Source organism: Panulirus ornatus, chromosome 2 (assembly GCF_036320965.1).
Source record: "Panulirus ornatus isolate Po-2019 chromosome 2, ASM3632096v1, whole genome shotgun sequence".
Lineage (NCBI taxonomy): Eukaryota > Metazoa > Arthropoda > Malacostraca > Decapoda > Palinuridae > Panulirus > Panulirus ornatus.
In genome coordinates, this window is record NC_092225.1 from 28,328,783 (window position 1) to 28,349,985 (window position 21,203).

The 21,203-nt window shown below is 45.0% G+C and overlaps 2 protein-coding genes and 1 pseudogene across 2 annotated transcripts in view; 2 read left to right on the top strand and 1 right to left on the bottom strand.

Moving 5' to 3' along the window:
* Positions 1 to 21,203, top strand: part of LOC139755144 (magnesium transporter NIPA2-like) — a 52,345-nt gene that overhangs the window by 6,650 nt on the left and 24,492 nt on the right. The gene's annotated exons all lie outside the window — the stretch shown is intronic.
* Positions 1 to 21,203, bottom strand: part of LOC139755169 (uncharacterized) — a 33,437-nt pseudogene that overhangs the window by 5,947 nt on the left and 6,287 nt on the right.
* LOC139753166 (uncharacterized) lies at positions 16,283 to 18,170 on the top strand (the record flags this gene model as incomplete). The annotated part of the gene is made up of 1 exon (XM_071669349.1): positions 16,283 to 18,170. A coding segment is annotated over one exon (1,461 nt), but the record flags the coding sequence as incomplete, so codon positions are not given.

The following is a 21,203-nucleotide window of genomic DNA, read 5'->3' on the forward strand; positions in this document are numbered from 1 at the left end:
CATCGTCCTGTGGCCATCTACGCAGAGGCATCTAGGGAGAGGAAAGCCACCCACCTTCACCACGTAACGTCGCTGGCCACACGTCCTTCGTGCTAGAGGTCCAGTCCTCTCAAAATAGTTCACAGGATTTACGATCAATCTGTAGACATAAGTGAGGGAGTTTGACTCCTTTGGTCGGAGATGGTGTGGTCTACTGCACAGCGATTGAAGTGAAGCATCATTAGTGCAGCGTCGCATATGTCTCTTGTTGTTGAGTGGTTAGAAGGGCTGGTGGGATGGGCTTGGATAAGGGATGGTGCAGTGGAGAGACAGAGGATAAGGTGTGTAGGTGTAGCAGTGTGTGGAGGATTTGCTGGATACATTTTTTTGTGTGTGTGTCTGTGTCTTACTGATAAATTTTCGGCAGTCTGGAGGGAGGTGGGGATGGTAGTGATGATGTTTGCTGCTTTGAAAAGGAAGTTTTCTACACGAAACTTGGGTATATCGGGGGATGACTGGAGACTATCTTAGGAACCAAGGGTGTGCCAAACTGGTTCTGTTGTCCAAATCTTGCTCATGTCTGTAGCTTGTGTGTCTCCGTTCTCTTCCAGTTTGTGCCACCTTTTTTTTTTACGTGCTTTCTCCATTAAGCATTTACCTTTTTGTATTCGTCTTTGGTCGTTTATGTTTATGTCATAATCATGGGATAATAATCCGATTATCGGGAGAATTATCAGGTAGTAATCCCCGTCACAGAGATCATAGTGTAATCTAAGATAGTAATGAGGGTAAAACATTATAATCATCCTATAATTATCGGTAGATATAGAGTACTTAGTGAATGAAATCATACGACTTATGATGTAACGATTTGATATAGTGATAATCAAGTCATGTAAGAAATACTAAGGTAATAGTATGTGATAATCATTATATAACTATAGGAACAGAATTATTGTGTGCTGTACATAGTTGTGAGAGGGACAATAATCTGTGGATGATCATCAGATGATGATAATCAGTATAATCATCTGGGTACATAATCCATCTGCGAGGATGTACTAAGGCTGTATGTAGGCTTCAGGCCAACACAGTAATGTGATGAGGGGTCAAATGGTGTTAACAATCCGGGCGTGGCTGCTGCACGGGGAGGGCTGGAGGTGGTGGTGTGAGAGGCCGGGGATGTTGTGGTGGGAGGCTGGAGGTGTTGTGGTGGAGAGGCTGGAGGTGCTGTGGTGGGAGGCTGGAGGTGTTGTGGTGGGAGAGCTGGAGGTGGTGGTGTGGGAGGCCGGGTGTGGTGTGATGGGAGGCTGGAGGTGCTGTGGTGGGAGAGCTGGAGGTATTGTTGAAGGAGAACTGGAGGTGTTCTTGTGGGAGGCTGGAGGAGTTGTTGTGGGAGAGCTGGAGGTATTGTTGAAGGAGAGCTGGAGGTGTTCTTGTGGGAGGCTGGAGGAGTTGTTGTGGGAGAGCTGGAGGTATTGTTGGAGGCTGATGGTGTCCAGTTGGGCGCGCGCCAACCTTCTAACCATTCCCGCGAAAAGCAAACTTCGTCACTGTGGGAGCTCTCAGCGACCTTCCCCCTCCCTCCCTTCCTTCGCTGACGTTCCCTGGGATGGGCACTGCTTCTTTGGCTGGGATATCGCAATGCTGTGCTGAACGCATTGCAGATGCGATGCTCTCCTGGCCGGGGCATACAATCCAGTCCTCTACTGGATCTTTCTTCAAGTGACGGAGGGATCGTTCTTATTCTCCTGCTGGTGGCGTCAGGAACACGTCGTGCGGGGCCATGGCCATGTGAAAACCCACTAACCTTCCCTGAGACCCACTTGGCTAATGATCATTGACCCCATGTAGCACTTGGCCCCCAGGTGATCCATGGCTTAAAGGTCACACGTGACCCCATGTGATCCATGGCTCAAGGTCACACTTGAACCCAGGTGATCCATGACTCAAGGTCACACTTGACCCCAGCTGACTCATGACCCATGTTAGCCTAGTAACCGTGACCCATGATCAACCAATCCAGATGACCCATAACCTCGGGAGACAGTTTCAGGTGGTTCATGAAACACTTGACCCATGGCTGCATAGACCATTAGCTGGTACGTGACCCGTGGTGCACGTGACCCATGGCTGCACGTGACCCATGATGACTGCACTTGACCCAACCCTCGGTAAACATAAGTCATGTTCGTGTGACGCGTTTCAAGACGGGGGAAAATTAAGCTCATTATACGAAAGAATTGACTCGTGACGTCATTCAAGGGGAAGCAACAGTTGCTTACGACAGCTTGTTGTTCGGAGTCGTCAGCCCAGGCGTGCCAACCGTCCCTAGTCACGATCTGACAGTTGAGACTGTCAGCTCAGGCGTGCCAACCGCTCCCAGTGACGACCTGACAGTTGTAACTGTCAGCCCCGGCCTGTCAGCTGACTGAACGGAGTCCCTCGCCTACCGTGCTTGGCTGCATCGGTTAATTTATTAGGTTTGCCAGCCTGTGTGGTCGTTGCTTGGCGGCTAATTAAGTCTCCAGAATTATCCTTGTGTATGATCGTGTGTTGGATTGTTCCCAGGCCTTGTGGCAGCTAAGTGACCTGCTGGCATTGTGAAGATGGATGCAAGTGGAATTTTCATTTAACATTTACACACGACGGTACGATCGTTGAGCTCGACGGCACGATCCTTGAGTACGACGGTACGATTATTGAGCACAACGGTGCGATTATTGAGCACGACGATGCGATTATTGAGCACAACGGTACAATTATTGAGTGAGCACGACGATGCGATTATTGAACACAACGGTACGATTATTGAGCACAACAGTACGATTATTGAGCACAACGGTACGATCCTTGAGTACGACGGTACGATTATTGAGCACAACGGTGCGATTATTGAGCACGACGATGTGATCCTTGAGCACGATGGTACGATTATTGAGCACGACGGTGCGATTATTGAGCACAACGGTACGATTATTCAGCACGGCGTTACGATTATTTAACACCGTCGTGATCAACGATCGTTCCGTTATGTTCACTGGTCGCTCCGTCGTCTCCAAGGGTCGTGGCCTTGTGTTTCATTGTCGCACCGTCTTGTTCAGTGGTCGCACCGACGTGTTCAAAGCTATAAGGACGTTACTAGAGACAAACTCCATTTGTATCTCATTAGCATTGTGTTAAACAGGATATATTATTATGATGATTGTCTCTGCGTTGTTACGGGAGAACAGTGCGGGTTGTTACGTTGTCTCTGCGTTGTTACGGGAGAACAGTGCGGGTTGTTACGTTGTCTCTACGTTGTTACGGGAGAACAGTGCGGGTTCTTACGGGAAAACATAAAAGCTCTGGGATCATGTGGTGGCAATGTCTCATGGTACGTACCATGTGTCACCAGAAGAGATTTTTTCCCCGTTAACAATGTAATATAATATATGTAAGGCATGTGCACGTGTAGGAAGAGAGGAAAGTGATTGGTTCTCAGTGAATGTAGGTTTGCGGCAGAGGTGTGTGATGTCTCCATGGTTGTTTAATTTGTTTATGGATGGGGTTGTTAGGGAGGTAAATGCAAGAGTTTTGGAAAGAGGGGCAAGTATGAAGTCTGTTGGGGATGAGAGAGCTTGGGAAGTGAGTCAGTTGTTGTTCGCTGATGATACAGCGCTGGTGGCTGATTCATGTGAGAAACTGCAGAAGCTGGTGACTGAGTTTGGTAAAGTGTGTGGAAGAAGAAAGTTAAGAGTAAATGTGAATAAGAGCAAGGTTATTAGGTACAGTAGGGTTGAGGGTCAAGTCAATTGGGAGGTGAGTTTGAATGGAGAAAAACTGGAGGAAGTGAAGTGTTTTAGATATCTGGGAGTGGATCTGGCAGCGGATGGAACCATGGAAGCGGAAGTGGATCATAGGGTGGGGGAGGGGGCGAAAATTCTGGGGGCCTTGAAGAATGTGTGGAAGTCGAGAACATTATCTCGGAAAGCAAAAATGGGTATGTTTGAAGGAATAGTGGTTCCAACAATGTTGTATGGTTGCGAGGCGTGGGCTATGGATAGAGTTGTGCGCAGGAGGATGGATGTGCTGGAAATGAGATGTTTGAGGACAATGTGTGGTGTGAGGTGGTTTGATCGAGTGAGTAACGTAAGGGTAAGAGAGATGTGTGGAAATAAAAAGAGCGTGGTTGAGAGAGCAGAAGAGGGTGTTTTGAAGTGGTTTGGGCACATGGAGAGAATGAGTGAGGAAAGATTGACCAAGAGGATATATGTGTCGGAGGTGGAGGGAACGAGGAGAAGAGGGAGACCAAACTGGAGGTGGAAAGATGGAGTGAAAAAGATTTTGTGTGATCGGGGCCTGAACATGCAGGAGGGTGAAAGAAGGGCAAGGAATAGAGTGAACTGGAGCGATGTGGTATACCGGGGTTGACGTGCTGTCAGTGGATTGAATCAAGGCATGTGAAGCGTCTGGGGTAAACCATGGAAAGCTGTGTAGGTATGTATATTTGCGTGTGTGGACGTATGTATATACATGTGTATGGGGGGGGGGTTGGGCCATTTCTTTCATCTGTTTCCTTGCGCTACCTCGCAAACGCGGGAGACAGCGACAAAGTATAATAAATAAAAAAAAATAAATATAAACGTAATATATAAATGATTACACGTTTTTATTTAAGTTGTAATAGCAAGATGTCCCTATCGTTCTTTTAGACAAAATTTATTTTTAAAGCTGCATTCGGGACCGCAAATGTGTATATCATGAGTGGCTGGGGGGGGGGGGGGGTTAATGTGGACTGTGTGTGTAAGCATGATCCTGTATATGCGCCTGTTGTTCACGCAGCCAAGCTGTTGTCCCTGACTGTTCATCCACCTGCAGACAAGTCCTGTCCTGCAGGTTATTATGCATCGTATCGCCTGAATGTTGAAAGGGGAAAGATCCGAGGAAATACGATTCTTGTTTTCAAATGTATTAAGGCGAGCCTTCCTTTCCTTGTGACCATCACACAGCCATTAATTATCGTGCAAAGTGTAAAACATCTGTATACGATTTTCTGAGGACATAATTGCTTATGTTATTGTGTCATGAAAACCTGCAGGTTCTCTCATTAATGGAAAATGTGGTCATTATCTTTCTCAGGTCGTAATGCAACTCCAAGCCTGGTAACCACTAATTAGTCCACAGGGGCGTGTAACCTTTCACAAATTGTTAGCTCGGACCCAGACAAATAGCCTTTCTCTCCGCAAGCTCTTCAGGAAATTTATGTCGTGTTTCAAGCTCGTTAGTATCGTCATACATTAACTTGTATGTATATCAACAGGTACTTAAGAGGTTTATTATCATTCCCGACAACCTGGGCGTTGTACAAACGCACGACATTCAGAAACACAAGCATTGTTTCTATGAATGTCGTACGTGATTTGCCTCACACTGCGATGCCCATGATGGATAGTAGCACAATTGCCATGTTGAAAAAAAGAGGGTTTTTATAGTTAATTCGCTTTAATCCCATAAAAATCCACAGGTTACAGCGGTTAGCGCGGTGCGGGTTGGAAACAAAGGTAGTTATTGGCTGGTAAGGCTCTGTTCTGCTCTTTGTTCCCATATTTAGTGGTTAAGGAAATTCACCTTGCCTTTTTCTTGCTTTCATCTGAGGTTGCGAAGTTGGAAGGGTGTTCAGTACCCTACTTGTCCATGTTAAATTGCTGGACAAAGAACCACTGGATTTCGTTTTACGTTCAGATTACCAGATATAACGCGTTATCACTCGTGAAGAACACTCTCGTTATTCTTATTATTTACGACATTTATGCTAAGTTATTCTTTTATGTCATCGAAAAACCGATACCCAAAGTTTTAAGCCGTCTTTTGATGCCCAGAGAGGTTGCGCGGGTCCAGGATTGCTGCAGCGCAGCTCACCTGTCACTCACCTCCCCACACGGTGTTCCTCTCAGTTATTTAAGCAGAACATTTTACGAACACAACACCGTCACCTCTTTACGGTGTTACATGTCCCAGGTCCCCTGCCTGGGTCTCTTGCAACCTATGTGTCCCCGCGCCGAGGTTAAAGCCTAGTAGGTACAGCGTAATTTTCCAATACTTAATTGATTCACCGAATCAGCCGTTAAACATCATCGTATAAACTTGCGTTTTGTTCCCTACCATTAACAACGTCAGATTTTCCTTGTGTTTTTTTTACTTTCTTTTTTCTTTTTTGAGTGTATGATGAAGTGACGAGGTGAAATAGGACCGAGAGAGGGCTGGCCAACTGTTAATGAGTCTCGGGAGTAAATCATTGTTTACCTTCCGCCCACATCGATCATCGGCTGTAGAATGAAATGACTTTTTTCCCGGGTTGGTGCGGGTGTGGGCGCGCGCTTGAACCTTCATTGTATATGACGTCACCCACAGCTTCCACTGATAGGGCCTTTTCACCCCCCCCCCCCCTCCTCCTCGTGCCAGTGACGTCAGCCAGCACTTCACGCGCACTAATTGGGTATCACCAGACCAGACCTATCCATGACGTCAGCCAGGGCTTTTCCATGATAGGTTGCTTCCACTTGGTCTTACGGAATGCATCATGTTCGCTGTACTATCCAGGGTCTGTACACTCGAGGCTCGCCTGGTACTGGATTGGAATGACTAAACGAACCATCTTCTGGTGTTTCCTGAACGTAAGGCAGCATCGTCTTAATAGGGCCAGTCCTCCTCCTCTTATATCCCACCTTTCTCTCCTTGTCACCATGTATCCCACTCTTTAGTAACTTTATACAACTCCAACAATATCATTTTCCCTGATACGATCCTTGAATCCTACCTCTTTTTCCATTTGTATATGGTAACGTCTCACATTTTCATTACCACATACGTACACGTGTGTGTGTGTGTGTGTGTGTGTGTAAAGTTTCTGTGATGTGCGGAAGCGTAGGCAGTTTCTCTTTGACCTTTATTCTGATCACGTACCGAGGAATCTATTATTTCCGATTCCTTCGTCCAGTTCGTTATGTTAACGCAACGCAGGCGACGACAGTGTCGTGGTATATCAGGCCCTGTAATTACGTTCCAGTTATGAGAAAAGTATAGAGAGTTAATGTTTACTTTTGTTATTTTTGACTGACTTTAAATATCTTATGAATAGTAATGGGATAGTGTGTGTAGGAGGGAGAGAGGCTCAAGTCTATAGCCTGTTGCTGGGCGAGCTGGGGACGGCCCGGGCCGGCATGCACCTGGGACTGGGCGTGACTGGGCCAGCTCGGATTCGGTGAGGATGGGCTGGCCCGGGCCGCGCGCCATGAACCGGGGGACGCGACGCTCAACCACCAAATCAGAACACAAATTAACAAATTAGTATAGTTAGTGGTGGCGGTGGTAACACTGCTGCCTCTCACCGTCAGGGGTTCTCAACTGTTTCACTGCTTCCACCCTGCCACCTGCTGTTGCAGCAGCTGTTTCACTGTTTCCACCCTGCCACCTGCTGTTGCAGCAGCTGTTTCACTGTTTCCACCCTGCCACCTGCTGTTGCAGCAGCTGTTTCACTGTTTCCACCCTGCCACCTGCTGTTGCAGCAGCTATTTAACTGCTTCCACAGTGCTACCTGCTGGCTGAAGGAGACAATAATTTGGTTGATTGACCCCGGGGGTGAGGCATAGCACTGTGAGCGAGACAAGTGATGAAAAACACGAGGAACAGTTGTGAAAATTATGGTAAATGAGGCGGGAAGATGTCGCTCAGTCATGATAGCCGGTGTATAGATACATTATGTGCAGGAGGACAGACAATACAGGGCACATTCAAGATGGAAGACGAGCGTGTGGCTGTCTCTACGATCATTGATAGAGTAACTCAGGTACTCGCTTCTCCTCTAATTCTACTTTGGATGATTCTAACATTCCTTCACCCCCTAATGCTCCTCTGACTAAACCTATGCCCCTTCCTGTAATCTCTGTCCATAATGTCTGAAAAGTACCCTTCTCTCTCTCTCTCTCTCTCTCTCTCTCTCTCTCTCTCTCTCTCTCTCTCTCTCTCTCTCTCTCTCTCTCTGGACATAAATGCAATGAGTACCATCTGGTCTGTAGACCAGATGGCATTCATTCCTGTAGATTATCATATGTACTTCGAACTTGCGTCCGTGTTTGGTCCTGTTTAAAAACCAAAGCTTTTTTTTCTCTCTCTCAGAAACACACCGTGATACATCCCTTCCCAATGAAGAGTGGTCGTTCTAGCCCTTGCCACTGTGGTTCCATTTCGTAATACTAAAGCAACCTTAAAGCCGCGAACCTCATATACAAGGCTCTCTTCCCTATAGAAATATACAGGCTGGAAAACAAAATAGATTTATACTATTCGCTTAAATATATAACCACTTAAGTTTGAAATTAGAAAATAAACTCGAAGGAAATTGGGATTTAAGCTCATATAAGTTCATGCTGAGAAATTCCATCGAAAACTGGCCAACTTGTCGAAGATTCTGAGACTTCTTACACTTGGAGTCATTGAACTGGAAAATACGTTGTAGAAGTAATATTTTTCAACAAATATCGTACAGGACATTCGTATCCTTCCGTGCTCAAGACATTTATTGTGACAAATGTGTTGTAGAAACGGCAAAGCTCTCTGTAAGATAACACTGATTTGAGATTGATTTTATTTATCAGACTTTACGATTAGTGGATCCAGTAGCCGATGATTATAATCCGCTCATTGAAGACTTGAGATGATCGGCAACCCACAGAGGCACGCAACTTAAAAATCTGATGTATTAGACGCAGCCATTCAACCTCAGTATGATGTAATATGATAACGATATATACAGGAGCAAGTAACGCTCACTGATGTATTAGACGCAGCCATTCAACCTCAGTATGATGTAATATGATAACGATATATACAGGAGCAAGTAACACTCACCTGGGCCACACCTAAGAGAGCAACTCACCTTCCGAGTAAATGTGTACCAGGCCAGAGTAGTGGCAGTAATGGACTGGCCGTAGTGTCCCACCTTTTTATATAGGTTGGGCGTCCTCGCCGCGCCTGCGCACTTACGCTTGGGCAACAACCTCGCCCACTTAAACCCTAGTCAGTCATGGAATATATATTTATTTTCTTTTTTAAGCTGTAGGGAAGAGCAGTCTTGCTGACGATAAACGGTAGGCTAATAATAGATCTCCGTGGCTTAGGATCTCGCCTGCTTAAAAAGAGTCTGTCTCAAAGGAACAGCTGTTCCATGTCCCGTCCACTGAACACTGAGACAACAATGCCACACACACACACACACACACACACACACACACACACACACACACACACACACACACGTGTGTGTATATATATATATATATATATATATATATATATATATATATATATATATATATATATATATATATATATATGCTCGGTGCTATCTGTCAGTCACAACTCATCGGTGTCAGCTACAAGTTTCCTCCTGTCAGCTACGACTTTCCTACAGCTCAAAGTGTCAGTGTGTCAGCAAGTTTAGAATCTCTCAGTGTTGGCCAGGTATCTCTCAGTATCAGTCAGAATTATCTCCACGACACTTGAGGGCTCATTTCCTTACAGACATCTCCCAAATGGACCAAATGCCCCTCAGTGTCAGCCATGTGAATATCCTTTCGTGTCAGCCGCAGTATATTAGCGTCAGCTGCAGTGTCAGGCAAAAACTCAGTCGAGCATGACGTGATGAGATGTTAGGGTAATTGCTCCCCATCACTGCCTCCTCTTACATGGTTATGGTAAACTTAGAGACGATAGTGACAACGTGTACTTACCCCGCGAGAGAGAGAGAGAGAGAGAGAGAGAGAGAGAGAGAGAGAGAGAGAGAGAGAGAGAGAGAGAGAGAGAGAGAGAGAGAGAGAGAGAAGTTTAATAATGGGAAGAGACAGGTTAGCTGAAGTGTGAGTTTGAATGTGCACACCCTGTGGAGTGTTTGAGATACCCTGGGAGTGGACGTGACAACGGGTGGAACCATTAGAGCTGAATGAGCCATAGGGTGGGTAAGAGCGCGAAGGTCCTGGGGGCAGTGAGAAATGTTTGGAAAGAGAGGTATGTTTGATGGGTATAGTAGTTCCGACGGTGTTGTATTGGCGCGAGGCGGGGTTACTAGATAAAGTACGGAAGAAGGTGGATGTGTTGGAATTGAAATGTTTGAGAACAATAGGTGATGTGAGGAGGCTTGATCGAGTGAAACATGACACGGTAACAGGGAGGTATGGTATTAAGAAGGGTACGTATGAGAGAGTTGAATGGAATGTGCTGATATGGCTTGGTCATATGGAGAGGATGAAGGAGGAGAGGATAACATGTAGAGGGAACGAGAAAAAAAAACGGGAAACCTGATGATTCGGGGCCTGAACATGCAGCTGTGAGGAGTGCAAAGGATACAGCAAATTAGACCGATGTGGTATACAGGAAGCGACGTTGGCTGAACCAGGGCATCTGAAGCGGTCAGGGCAAACAACGGAAAGGTGTTATGAGGTCTGGTTATAGATAGGGAGCTGTGGTTTCGGTGCATTACGCTAGAGAATGGATGTGAGCGAATGAGGCCATTCTTCATGTGTTCCGGGCGTTACCTCACTTTCATGGCCAACTACAAAAAAAATATGAAAACATTATTATTATTATGAATACTTCCCACGTATTCCCTGCGTGTCGTAGAAGGCGACTAAAAGGGGAGGGAGCGGGTGGCTGGAAATCCTCCCCTCTCGTTTTTTTTTAATTTTCCAAAAGAAGGAACAGAGAAGGGGGCCAGGTGAGGATTTTCCCTCTAAGGCCCAGTCCTCTGTTCTTAACGCTACCTCGCAAACGCGGGAAATGGCGAATAGTATGAAAAAAAGATTATTATTATTATTATTATTATTATTATTATTATTATTATTATTATTATTATTATTATTACTACTACTACTACTACTACTACTACTACTACTACTACTACTATTACTACTACCACTACTACTACTACTACTATTTTATATTGATAATAATGATGATGATACTAAATAAAATAATAATAATAATAATAATGTATATTGGTAGGATTTCCTGTCAGTATATAATCTGAAATTCTAAAAAAGTTGCTCACGGGCAGCCGTGCGGCCACCTGGGGTCTGGAGCAAGGGGAGTGTGGCCGGGTGTAGGGAAGTGTGGCCGGGTGTAGGGAGGTGGCCTGGGTGTAGGGAGGTGGCCCGGGTCTGACCGGGTGTAGGGAGGTAGCCTGTGTAAGTGTACCTACCTACCCACCAGTACCTACGACGAGGTTGTGCCATAGTTACAGGGGCAAGCGCGTTGCGCCCACCGCTCGACCTTGTATATATTGCCGACCGACGCTTCTCTCGATCGCCTGGCTTCGTCCTCTAGCCTCATTTGATGTACGTTTCTGTTCATACCCGCAGCTGCCGTCCTTGCCTTAGGTTCACCCGGGATCGTCCTCAACCATGAGTCTCGTCTTCTATGGAATGTTTCTGTCGTCTCTCCACTCATATGACGTAACGGATCAGCGGATAGCGCATGAAAACACCGCTCCAGTCACCATGTTGAGTATATATGTGTGTTGTGAGCAATCGTTCGTTTGTTTCGAGGAATTACTCTTGACTCAGTGAGTCTGCATCGTCCTTGCCTGGTGGCTGTCATGTTCAGAATACTCTGTTATTCCCTCTATTTGTTGCCAGACGTACTGTATATTATGTCATATATCTCCTCCTTTCGACGCCCGAGGCTGTGAAACATATTATATGATTATCATATGGCTCACTCCGACGCTCGAGACTTGTGAAGCTTTAGTTCATATGGTGGTTCATGGTCATTCGTGTGAACCTTTCCATGCGAAATATTTCTCTCTCTCTCTCTCTCTCTCTCTCTCTCTCTCTCTCTCTCTCTCTCTCTCTCTCTCTCTCTCTCTCTCTCTCTCTCTCTCTCTCTCTCGTTCAGTTCAATTTGTTTTACAAACCTTGTCGTATTTTAGGTATACTGATATATATATATATATATATATATATATATATATATATATATATATATATATATATATATATATATATATATATATAGAGAGAGAGAGAGAGAGAGAGAGAGAGAGAGAGAGAGAGAGAGAGCATTTTCATCAAGTGTCTTACTCTTGTTACAAATGTTCTCAGTATCGTTTGCCTGAAAAGCACTGCGTTATTATTTTTGTCGGTATGGTCCTTGAATCCACGTTTTTTCGCTGATAATTACTCCCAGATCTCTGACCTTTCGCTTAAACATTCTGTTTCTTCTGTAGGGCGTCTGTGCGTGGGCACTGCGATAACATTATCTGGATAATAATCTCACATTTCTCTTCAGAAAATTCCTTTAAGTTCTCGTCTGGTCATCTGTACATATTATCCGGATCTCTCTGCCATTCCCCATATGATGTACATTCTCTGCTGCTTTACCTAATCGTATCATTTATATTTCCGTTGGCAGCTACCATCAGTATTGTGTATGTTAAAAATTCTTTCATCCATTTTCATATTTCGTACCTCAATATGTTGACACTCCGTAGTTTAATTGATCATTTTTAATTCAAAATCAAGAGAAAACAGTGTCCATTCTTTCTCCTATCCACCACACTTTCGCATGTCAGTATAAATAGGCTTGGGACGAAGTTCGTCCCAGAGCTGGTCGTATATACAATATTGATTGGGACAGTGAAAAGGGAGGTAGGGGGGTCGGGTCTCCCTCCATATGAATGTTCGTACCAGTTACTGAGCTGTGGCTGGTGTGTACCGTAGACTCTGGTAGTGAAGGCGAGGCCAGTGTACAGATTATGATATTACACTGCCGATTACAGTGTACGTAGGTGTACATGTAACACTTTTTTAGTTCTGGTACAACGCTGGCTCTAATGCTGGACCAAACAGCTGGTGTGTGGGGGGTCACCACTGGTGGAGTAAACAGCTGTTTATATGGGGGATGACAACTGGTGGAGCAAACAGCTGGTGTGTGGGGGGCCACAGCTGGTCTAGAGCAAACAGCTGGTGTGTGTGGGTCACAACTGGTGGAGCAAACAGCTGGTGTGTGGGGGCCACAGTTGGTCTAGAGCAAACAGCTGGTGTGTGTGGGTCACAACTGGTGGAGCAAACAGCTGGTGTGTGGGGGGCCACAGCTGGTCTAGAGCAAACAGCTGGTGTGTGTGGGTCACAACTGGTGGAGCAAACAGCTGGTGTGTGGGGGGCCACAGCTGGTCTAGAGCAAACAGCTGGTGTGTGTGGGTCACAACTGGTGGAGCAAACAGCTGGTGTGTGGGGGGCCACAGCTGGTCTAGAGCAAACAGCTGGTGTGTGTGGGTCACAACTGGTGGAGCAAACAGCTGGTGTGTGGGGGGCCACAGTTGGTCTAGAGCAAACAGCTGGTGTGTGTGGGTCACAACTGGTGGAGCAAACAGCTGGTGTTGGTGTCCATCATGACATTGGGTTTGAGTTTAGTGTTCCGGAAGGCGGCCACTAGCCAACAGGACTGAGCGTAACTGTCTGGCTTAATAAAGGAACATATTATATTGTCTCTTATTCAGACGTCAGCTGTAATTAGGACGACGTCTGAGGTAGTGTTTTGGATCTGTGGCATCTCTGTTGTTGATGATGAGGATGGCTATCAAGGTTACTGTGGTGTGTGAACTTGGCTCTCTCTCTCTCTCTCTCTCTCTCTCTCTCTCTCTCTCTCTCTCTCTCTCTCTCTCTCTCTCTCTCTCTCTCTCTCTCCTGTCACCCTTCTCCTTTCTATACCTTCCCTCTTCTCTCCCTTTCCCTCTCTCTCTCTCTCTCTCTCTCTCTCTCTCTCTCTCTCTCTCTCTCTCTCTCTCTCTCTCTCTCTCTCTCTCTCTCTCCCCCCTCACTCCCCTTCCCACCATATATAATAGCAATATACATGCAAAATGGTTTATTCCAAACCTCCGTTTTCAGCTCCTGCTATATATTTGTACCTGATGTGTTTGTTTATATCTATCTATCTATCTATCTATCTATCTATCTATATATATATATATATATATATATATATATATATATATATATATATATATATATATATATATATATATATATATATACTTTGTCGTTTCCCGCTTTAATGAGGTAGCGCCAGAGACAGCTGAAGACGGTCTCATTCTCTCACATCCATTCTTCAGCTGTCATGTGTAAAGCACCAAGACCACAGCCCGCTGACCACATCCCGGTTCCACAGACCTTTCCATGGTTTCCCCCGGCCGCTTCATATAGCCTGGTTCAGTCCTTAGCGGCACGTCGTTCCAATTCACTCTATCCTGTTCACGCCTTACACCCTCCAGCATGTTTAGGTCTCTTCCTTCTTGTCCCCTCCACTTCAGACTCATATACCCCCTTTGTCAACCTCTCCTCACTCATCCTCTCCATGAGTCTGAATCATTTCGATACTCCCTCTTCAGCTCTATCATCTATACTAGTCCGGTTACCACACCTCTCTGTAACCCAATCATTTTTTATCTGACCAACCCTCCTCTCACCACAAATGGTCTTCAGACCCCACACTGTTCTACACATTCACCTTCTTCCGTACATTCTCATGTAAAGCCCATGCCTCGCATCCATGCAACACCGTTGGGACTACTATACCTTCAAAAATGCCCAATCTTCGTTCTCCCAGATTGTGACTTCTTATCTCTACACATTCTCCAGTACACTTAGGACCTTTGCCCCCTCACCCACCCTATGACTCACTTCAGCTCCCATGGTTCTATTCGCTGTGATGTCCACTCTCAAGTTCTTAAAACACTTCGCTTCCTCCATGTTCTTTTCTCCATTCATGCTCACACAATCAGTGTTTTCTTGAGCAGTATAGTTGCATCCCGCCGCCAATTCTTGGGCCCATTACTCGCGTCTGGCCGTTGCTTCCCGTAGTTTCTCATTGGAGACCAGTCACACAAGGATTAAACGCTATGAAATCTCCTTTTCCTTCGAACAGCGAAGGTTTGGAGAAAAGAGAATCGCTTCCATGTGTCATTCACATTTCCTTCTTCCTAAAATCTTTCTACCTGTAAAAGAGAGAGAGAGAGAGAGAGAGAGAGAGAGAGAGAGAGAGAGAGAGAGAGACTGGTTATGGCCCATCAGTTCTGATGTTATCTGTCCTTCCCATAGCCACACATTCCCTCCTTCTATATCCTTCCCTTTATTCCCTATCTTCTCCCCCACTCCCGTCTCCTTCCCTGTCTCTATACTAACTCTCTGCCTTCCTACCTTCTCTCCTCTTCCTCTTCTTCCTCATTTCTCTCCTCCTCTCACTCCACCCTCTCCCTCTTGCTTCCTCCCTCACAGTCTGTCTTCTCCCTCCCTCCCTCTCTGGTGGTGGAGACGGTGCTGCTGGTGTTGGAGATGGTGGAGGTTAAAGGGGTCTTACTCTCTACATAATAAACCATAGACTACGTGCACCAGGACCTGTGGAGGAGTGTGGGCCAGACGGTGGAGGGTGTGAACACAGATATGGCCGCCGGTCATCACCTCCTACAAGAAAGACACGCTTGCTTTTTACTATTCAGGTCTGGGTGTTGGGGGCGTGAGCGGCTGCTGGCCCCACCACACCGCCCACACCTGTGCCTCCTCCTCCTCCTCCTTCCTCCCTCCCCACACACCTGCGTCATGGCCCCACATCTGCGTAACCACCCACCCCTCTCCACACACTATAGTCTCCCACACCAACACAGTAGCGATCGTTTTCGTCCAAGCAGCTGAATGTAATTACTGTTCGTATGTGTTACACTCTGTCTACTGTGGGACCTGTGCACCCCGTCCTGGGCCCAGGACCCCGTGTGACAGGTGTATCTCCCCACACTCTGGCCACCATAACAATTCCTGACCCTACTGGTTGTGCAGGTGTGAACATCTGACTCCACTGGCTGTGCAGGTGTGAACATCTGACCCCACTGGCTGTGGAGGTGTGTACATCTGACCACACTGGTTGTGCAGGTGTGAACATCTGACCACACTGGCTCTACAGGTGTGAACACCTGCTAGCCACACTTTGAGATTATGCTGATTACAAAAGATTTGAATCAGGGAGGAGAGTCAACTGGTAAATTTAAATGTTTAGATTCTCATGGAGAAATTCCGACGTGTTTGAGACGTGTTAGTTCTGGTGTAATGTAGAAGCTCCCTTGAATAAATTCACTTATGAAACGGAAAGTGAGCGTGAACGAATGTGGACTTTCTTGTCTTTTTCCTAGGGCTACCTCGCGCGCATGCGGAGGGAGGGAGATGTCTGATTTCATGCGTGGCGGGGTGGCGACGGGAATGAATAAAGGCAGTAAGTATAAATATTTGAGAACCTAAATTTCCGAGAGGTATCAAGACTTAGAGCTGTTTGCAAGACGTGGGCAGATGTTGGAGCCAAAATTTTAGAAAAGCGACGACGACTTCACTACTTGACCATACACCCACACAATATACCTACAACAGAAGGCAAGGTAGCCCTTGGAGAAACATCTCCATCCAGTCTGTTTGAGGGTTTCTTTGAACGCATTGTGAGCAAACCAAGATACTGTCTTGCATTTTGTAATGAAGACTGGTTAAGTAGAACGGATGTGTTCAACGGAAAAGATGAAAATGGAAAGTTGACACTTATTCAGTATATTAATGGGTCACTACCATCTTCTTGTGAATTTGGACTAGTTTCTGCCACAGGTGTGATTGGAACTGTTGAAAACAACTACCAGGGACACTGGCTTGAATCAGCCAACAGTATGAATCAAGAAGTTTTATCTTTTCTCTGTGGCAGAGATAAAGAGGGACGTAGACCTACTGGGTGTTGTTGGAGACCTAACACTGTTGAAGAAAGTGGAGGCCAGAATCAAAAAGAGGCATCACAGAATACATTGTCATCGCAAAGTAAAGGAGTTTCTACTAGATCTCAGAATAGCACCTGCTGCTCATCGTCAGAGGCCACAGACACTAGTGGGAATACAAATGAAAAGAGATCTACTGTAGGCTATAGCATTGAAGTAGAACGGGATAGCACATCTCTTCGTCAGGCAGATGCTGTTTCACTGCTATTGATACCACACCATCCTGGAGTTCAATTGAAATTTTTTCACATTTGTGATGAGAAATTTTTAAGAGATTATCGCAATGAAGAGGACATGAATTGTGATAATCTTAACATCACTTCTGATGAGTTGAACCAGTTAACATCAATGTCTCCAGATGATCATCTGAAAGCCCTCTTGTTGTTTGATGCTGGTCTTGATGAAGGTTTTACTGAAGCCTTTATTCAGTCTGCACTTGTGAGACAGAACCATAGATTGGCTCTTGGAGGTGGTGTTGCTGATCGTGTGTATGCTGGGAGGAGCACTTCATCAACACAGAGGAGTTTTGGTATTGCAGTATGTGGACCAAACGTTATGGCAGCTTCAGTTGTGATCCCAAAATATGTTAGTAACCCTAAGGGTTTAGATGAATATATGAAAGAGTTGAAATCTTGTGGGCTTCCTGAGGACCAGAGTGTAGCCTTCATGTTCTCCTGCTGTGGCCGTGGGTATTCCTGGTACCGACGTCGAGGTAATCCCTGGTTTGATTACCATAACGTAGAAACTAAGGCCTTTAGACAAGCCTTCCCTAATACACCTATCTTTGGCTTCTTTGGTGGGGGGGAGATTGGGTTGAAGCACCTTCCCAAGTTTCAAAAACAAGAGGAAGAAGATCAAGGAGTCCCCCAGAAAAAGAGAAAAAAGAGAATGTTACACCAGTTCTCAACTATCATTGTCTTTTTGTCCTTTTTATGATATATTTTGTGTTCTTTATACTGGAAGTTACAGTTGTAATTCAACTTTTTCTTAAACTTTTCACAATAAAGTTCATATGTAATTATAATCATTGAAATTATCTGAGATAGTGGTACATGTACACAGTTGCATTTACCATAAACCCATGAGGGCCCATTTTATTATCATTTCATTCACTCTCAAAGCTTTTTCCACAGGGAAACTATAGAATGATAGATGAGTAAGAAGTCATCTTCAACAAGGCTGTGCCATTGTCAAAGATTTCTCACCCCAAAAGGAGCCCATCATTCCCCTGCTCCTGCATAAAATGCAGCCTGAAAACTTCGGGAGCCTCATGAAAGAGGTCCTGGAGCTGCATAATTTATGTATATATTTTTTTTTTATACTTGTCACCTGTTTCTCACATAGAAAGATATATATATATATATATATATATATATATATATATATATATTATATATATATATATATATATATATATATATATATATATATTATCCCTGGGGATAGGGGAGAAAGAATACTTCCCACGTATTCCCTGCGTGTCGTAGAAGGCGACTAAAAGGGAAGAGAGCAGGGGGCTGGAAATCCTCCCCTCTCGTTTTTTTTTTTTTTAATTTTCCAAGGGAAGGAGCAGGGAAGGGGGCCAGGTGAGGGTATTCCCTCAGTGGCCCAGTCCTCTGTTCTTGGCGCTACCTCGCTATCGCGGGAAATGGCGAATAGTATGAAAAAAAAAAAAAAAGTATAAATTATGTACATGTGTATATATATGTATGTCTGTATATATATATATATATATATATATATATATATATATATATATATATATATATATATATATATATATATATATATATATACGTTGGAATGTATAGGTATGTATATGTGCGTGTGTGGACATGAATGTATATACATACGTATGTGGATGGGTTGGGCCATTGTTTTGTCTGTTTCCTTGCGCTACCTCGCTAACGCGGGAGACAACGAAAGTATAATAGAAAAATATATATATATATATATATATATATATATATATATATATATATATATATATATATATATATATATATATATATATATATATATATTTTTTTTTTTTTTTTTTTTTTTTTTCATACTATTCGCCATTTCCTGCGATAGCGAGGTAGCGTTAAGAACAGAGGACTGGGCCTTTGAGGGAATATCCTCACCTGGCCCCCTTCTCTGTTCCTTCTTTTGGAAAATTAAAAAAAAACGAGAGGGGAGGATTTCCAGCACCCCGCTCCCTTCCCTTTTAGTCGCCTTCTACGACACGCAGGGAATACGTGGGAAGTATTCTTTCTCCCCTATCCCCAGGGATATATATATATATATATATATATATATATATATATATATATATATATATATATATATATATATCAGTTGAAAAATGAAAATAAGAGTGAGATCAGTGTTTAGATAGACTGAGGGTAGAGTAGGGCATCAGATATACATGGACTGTACTCTTTACTAGGGAGGGGGTAGGGTTGTACTGGCCCTGGGATGGGCTGGGGTGATTGTACTCTGACTTAGGGTGGGGGGATGGGGATGTGGCCAGTCTAACATCAAACACTTAGGTTAGGCTGAGCCACACTGAGTCCTCATTACACTCACATTGGGTCCCGTCTGACTTCACTTGTTCTGGTGCAGGTGGTGAGGTGTGTGTGTGTGTGTGTGTGTGTGTGTGTGTGTGTGTGTGTGTGTGTGTGTGAGTCTGTCTCTCATGATGATGTCATTCCCGCAGGGAACATGAGACCCATCCTCTCCCCTCCCCCCCCCCCCACATCCACCCTGGCACACGTCACACCGTCACATTTCCTCGCCTCTAAAGGCTTGGTCCCACGTACAACTTGGATCATTAAAAAGATATCCCATTATCTGCTGGACACCCCTCCCTCCTCCGCCAGCGACAGCATATTTACACAACGGAGACGGAGGAATATATATATATATATATATAGATTCCTATACCAATCTCTCTCTCTCTCTCTCTCTCTCTCTCTCTCTCTCTCTCTCTCTCTCTCTCTCTCTCTCTGCCCGGCCAGGACCTGCTGGTCTGGTCCTGTCAACACCTCCCCCCTCACCCCCTGCTGCCCGGCCAGGACCTGCTGGTCTGGTCCTGTCAACCCCTCCCCCCTTCACCCCCTGCTGCCCGGCCAGGACCTGCTGGTCTGGTCCTGTCACTTGGAGAAAATAAAAACAGTCAAAATTGTCAGAGGTACGAGGGGTTGAGGAAAGGGATGGGGATGGTGTGGCCTCCTTCCACACCCCCCTCCTCGGCTCTGGTTACCATAGCAACGTTTTCTTCCCAGCGTAACGCAATGTCAGACTCTCCTGTCTCCATCTTTCCTCCCTCCCATATTTATTGTAATCCTCACCCACTCTCCCTTTACTCTCCCTCGCGCCTACCCACGAGCTGCGTAAAGAGGGTGTGGGTATTGGGGAATGTCCTAACACTTACCGTATCTCAAGCCTCGCACAGGTTTATAAACTAACAACCTACTTTTTTCACCTTAGCGTACTTTGGCGTTGGCAAAGACGTTCTTATATATATATATATATATATATATATATATATATATATATATATATATATATATATATATACAAGTAGAAGGACCATTCCTAAAATGCACTTAAGTGAAATGAAGAAAAGTAGACTGTGTTAAGTACTCGATTATTAAAAATGATAAAATTACATCTTAAAATTACTACTGTATCGGCCGTGTTGAAAATTTACGTAGTAGCGTATATAACGTATAAACAAATAAAATACGTAATACAAACTAATGAAAACTGGAGCTAGGCTATCAGGTAATATAAAACACAAAATTTTTCACTAATTACAATACTGTGCAAAATTACTTAGTGTGCAGACACTTCCCATTTTTATTCATTCATTTTCTTCTGGTTATCAAAAAAGTCGGGACACCTGATCCAAAGGAGACTCGAGTGTTTGGCTGGTTCGCTGGTACGTAGGTTAGGTTAGGTAAGGTTATATCAGTTCCCTGGTGCCATTCTCTGATCCTCCTACCCCAGGCCACACCCTCCTGGTGCCCTCCCACTCTCTATTTGAACTCACTTCACCACTTCCACACACACGTCTGTTCTTGTCAGTGTTTACCGCTTTGTTTCCTAGGAAACTCCACTTACCACACCCCCCCCCCCCACTCTTACCTTGCACCCCAACTCTTCCTCTCCTCTCTCCCCTACCCTGGATTGGTTGCTCTTGACGGGAAAATAACACCTTTGCACCTGGGAACCTTCCGCCACACTCTCATCTGTCGTGTACAGACGCAGCAGCCGTGCTCGCATAACACTCCAGGCCCGACGCCACCAAAGATGGTCGGATGGCAGACGTCGCCCTGTTCAAAAGTTCCCGTGCTTCCAGATGGCTAACCCCGAGCTGTGTGGAGTGTCCGATGGTTGTTATATAAGC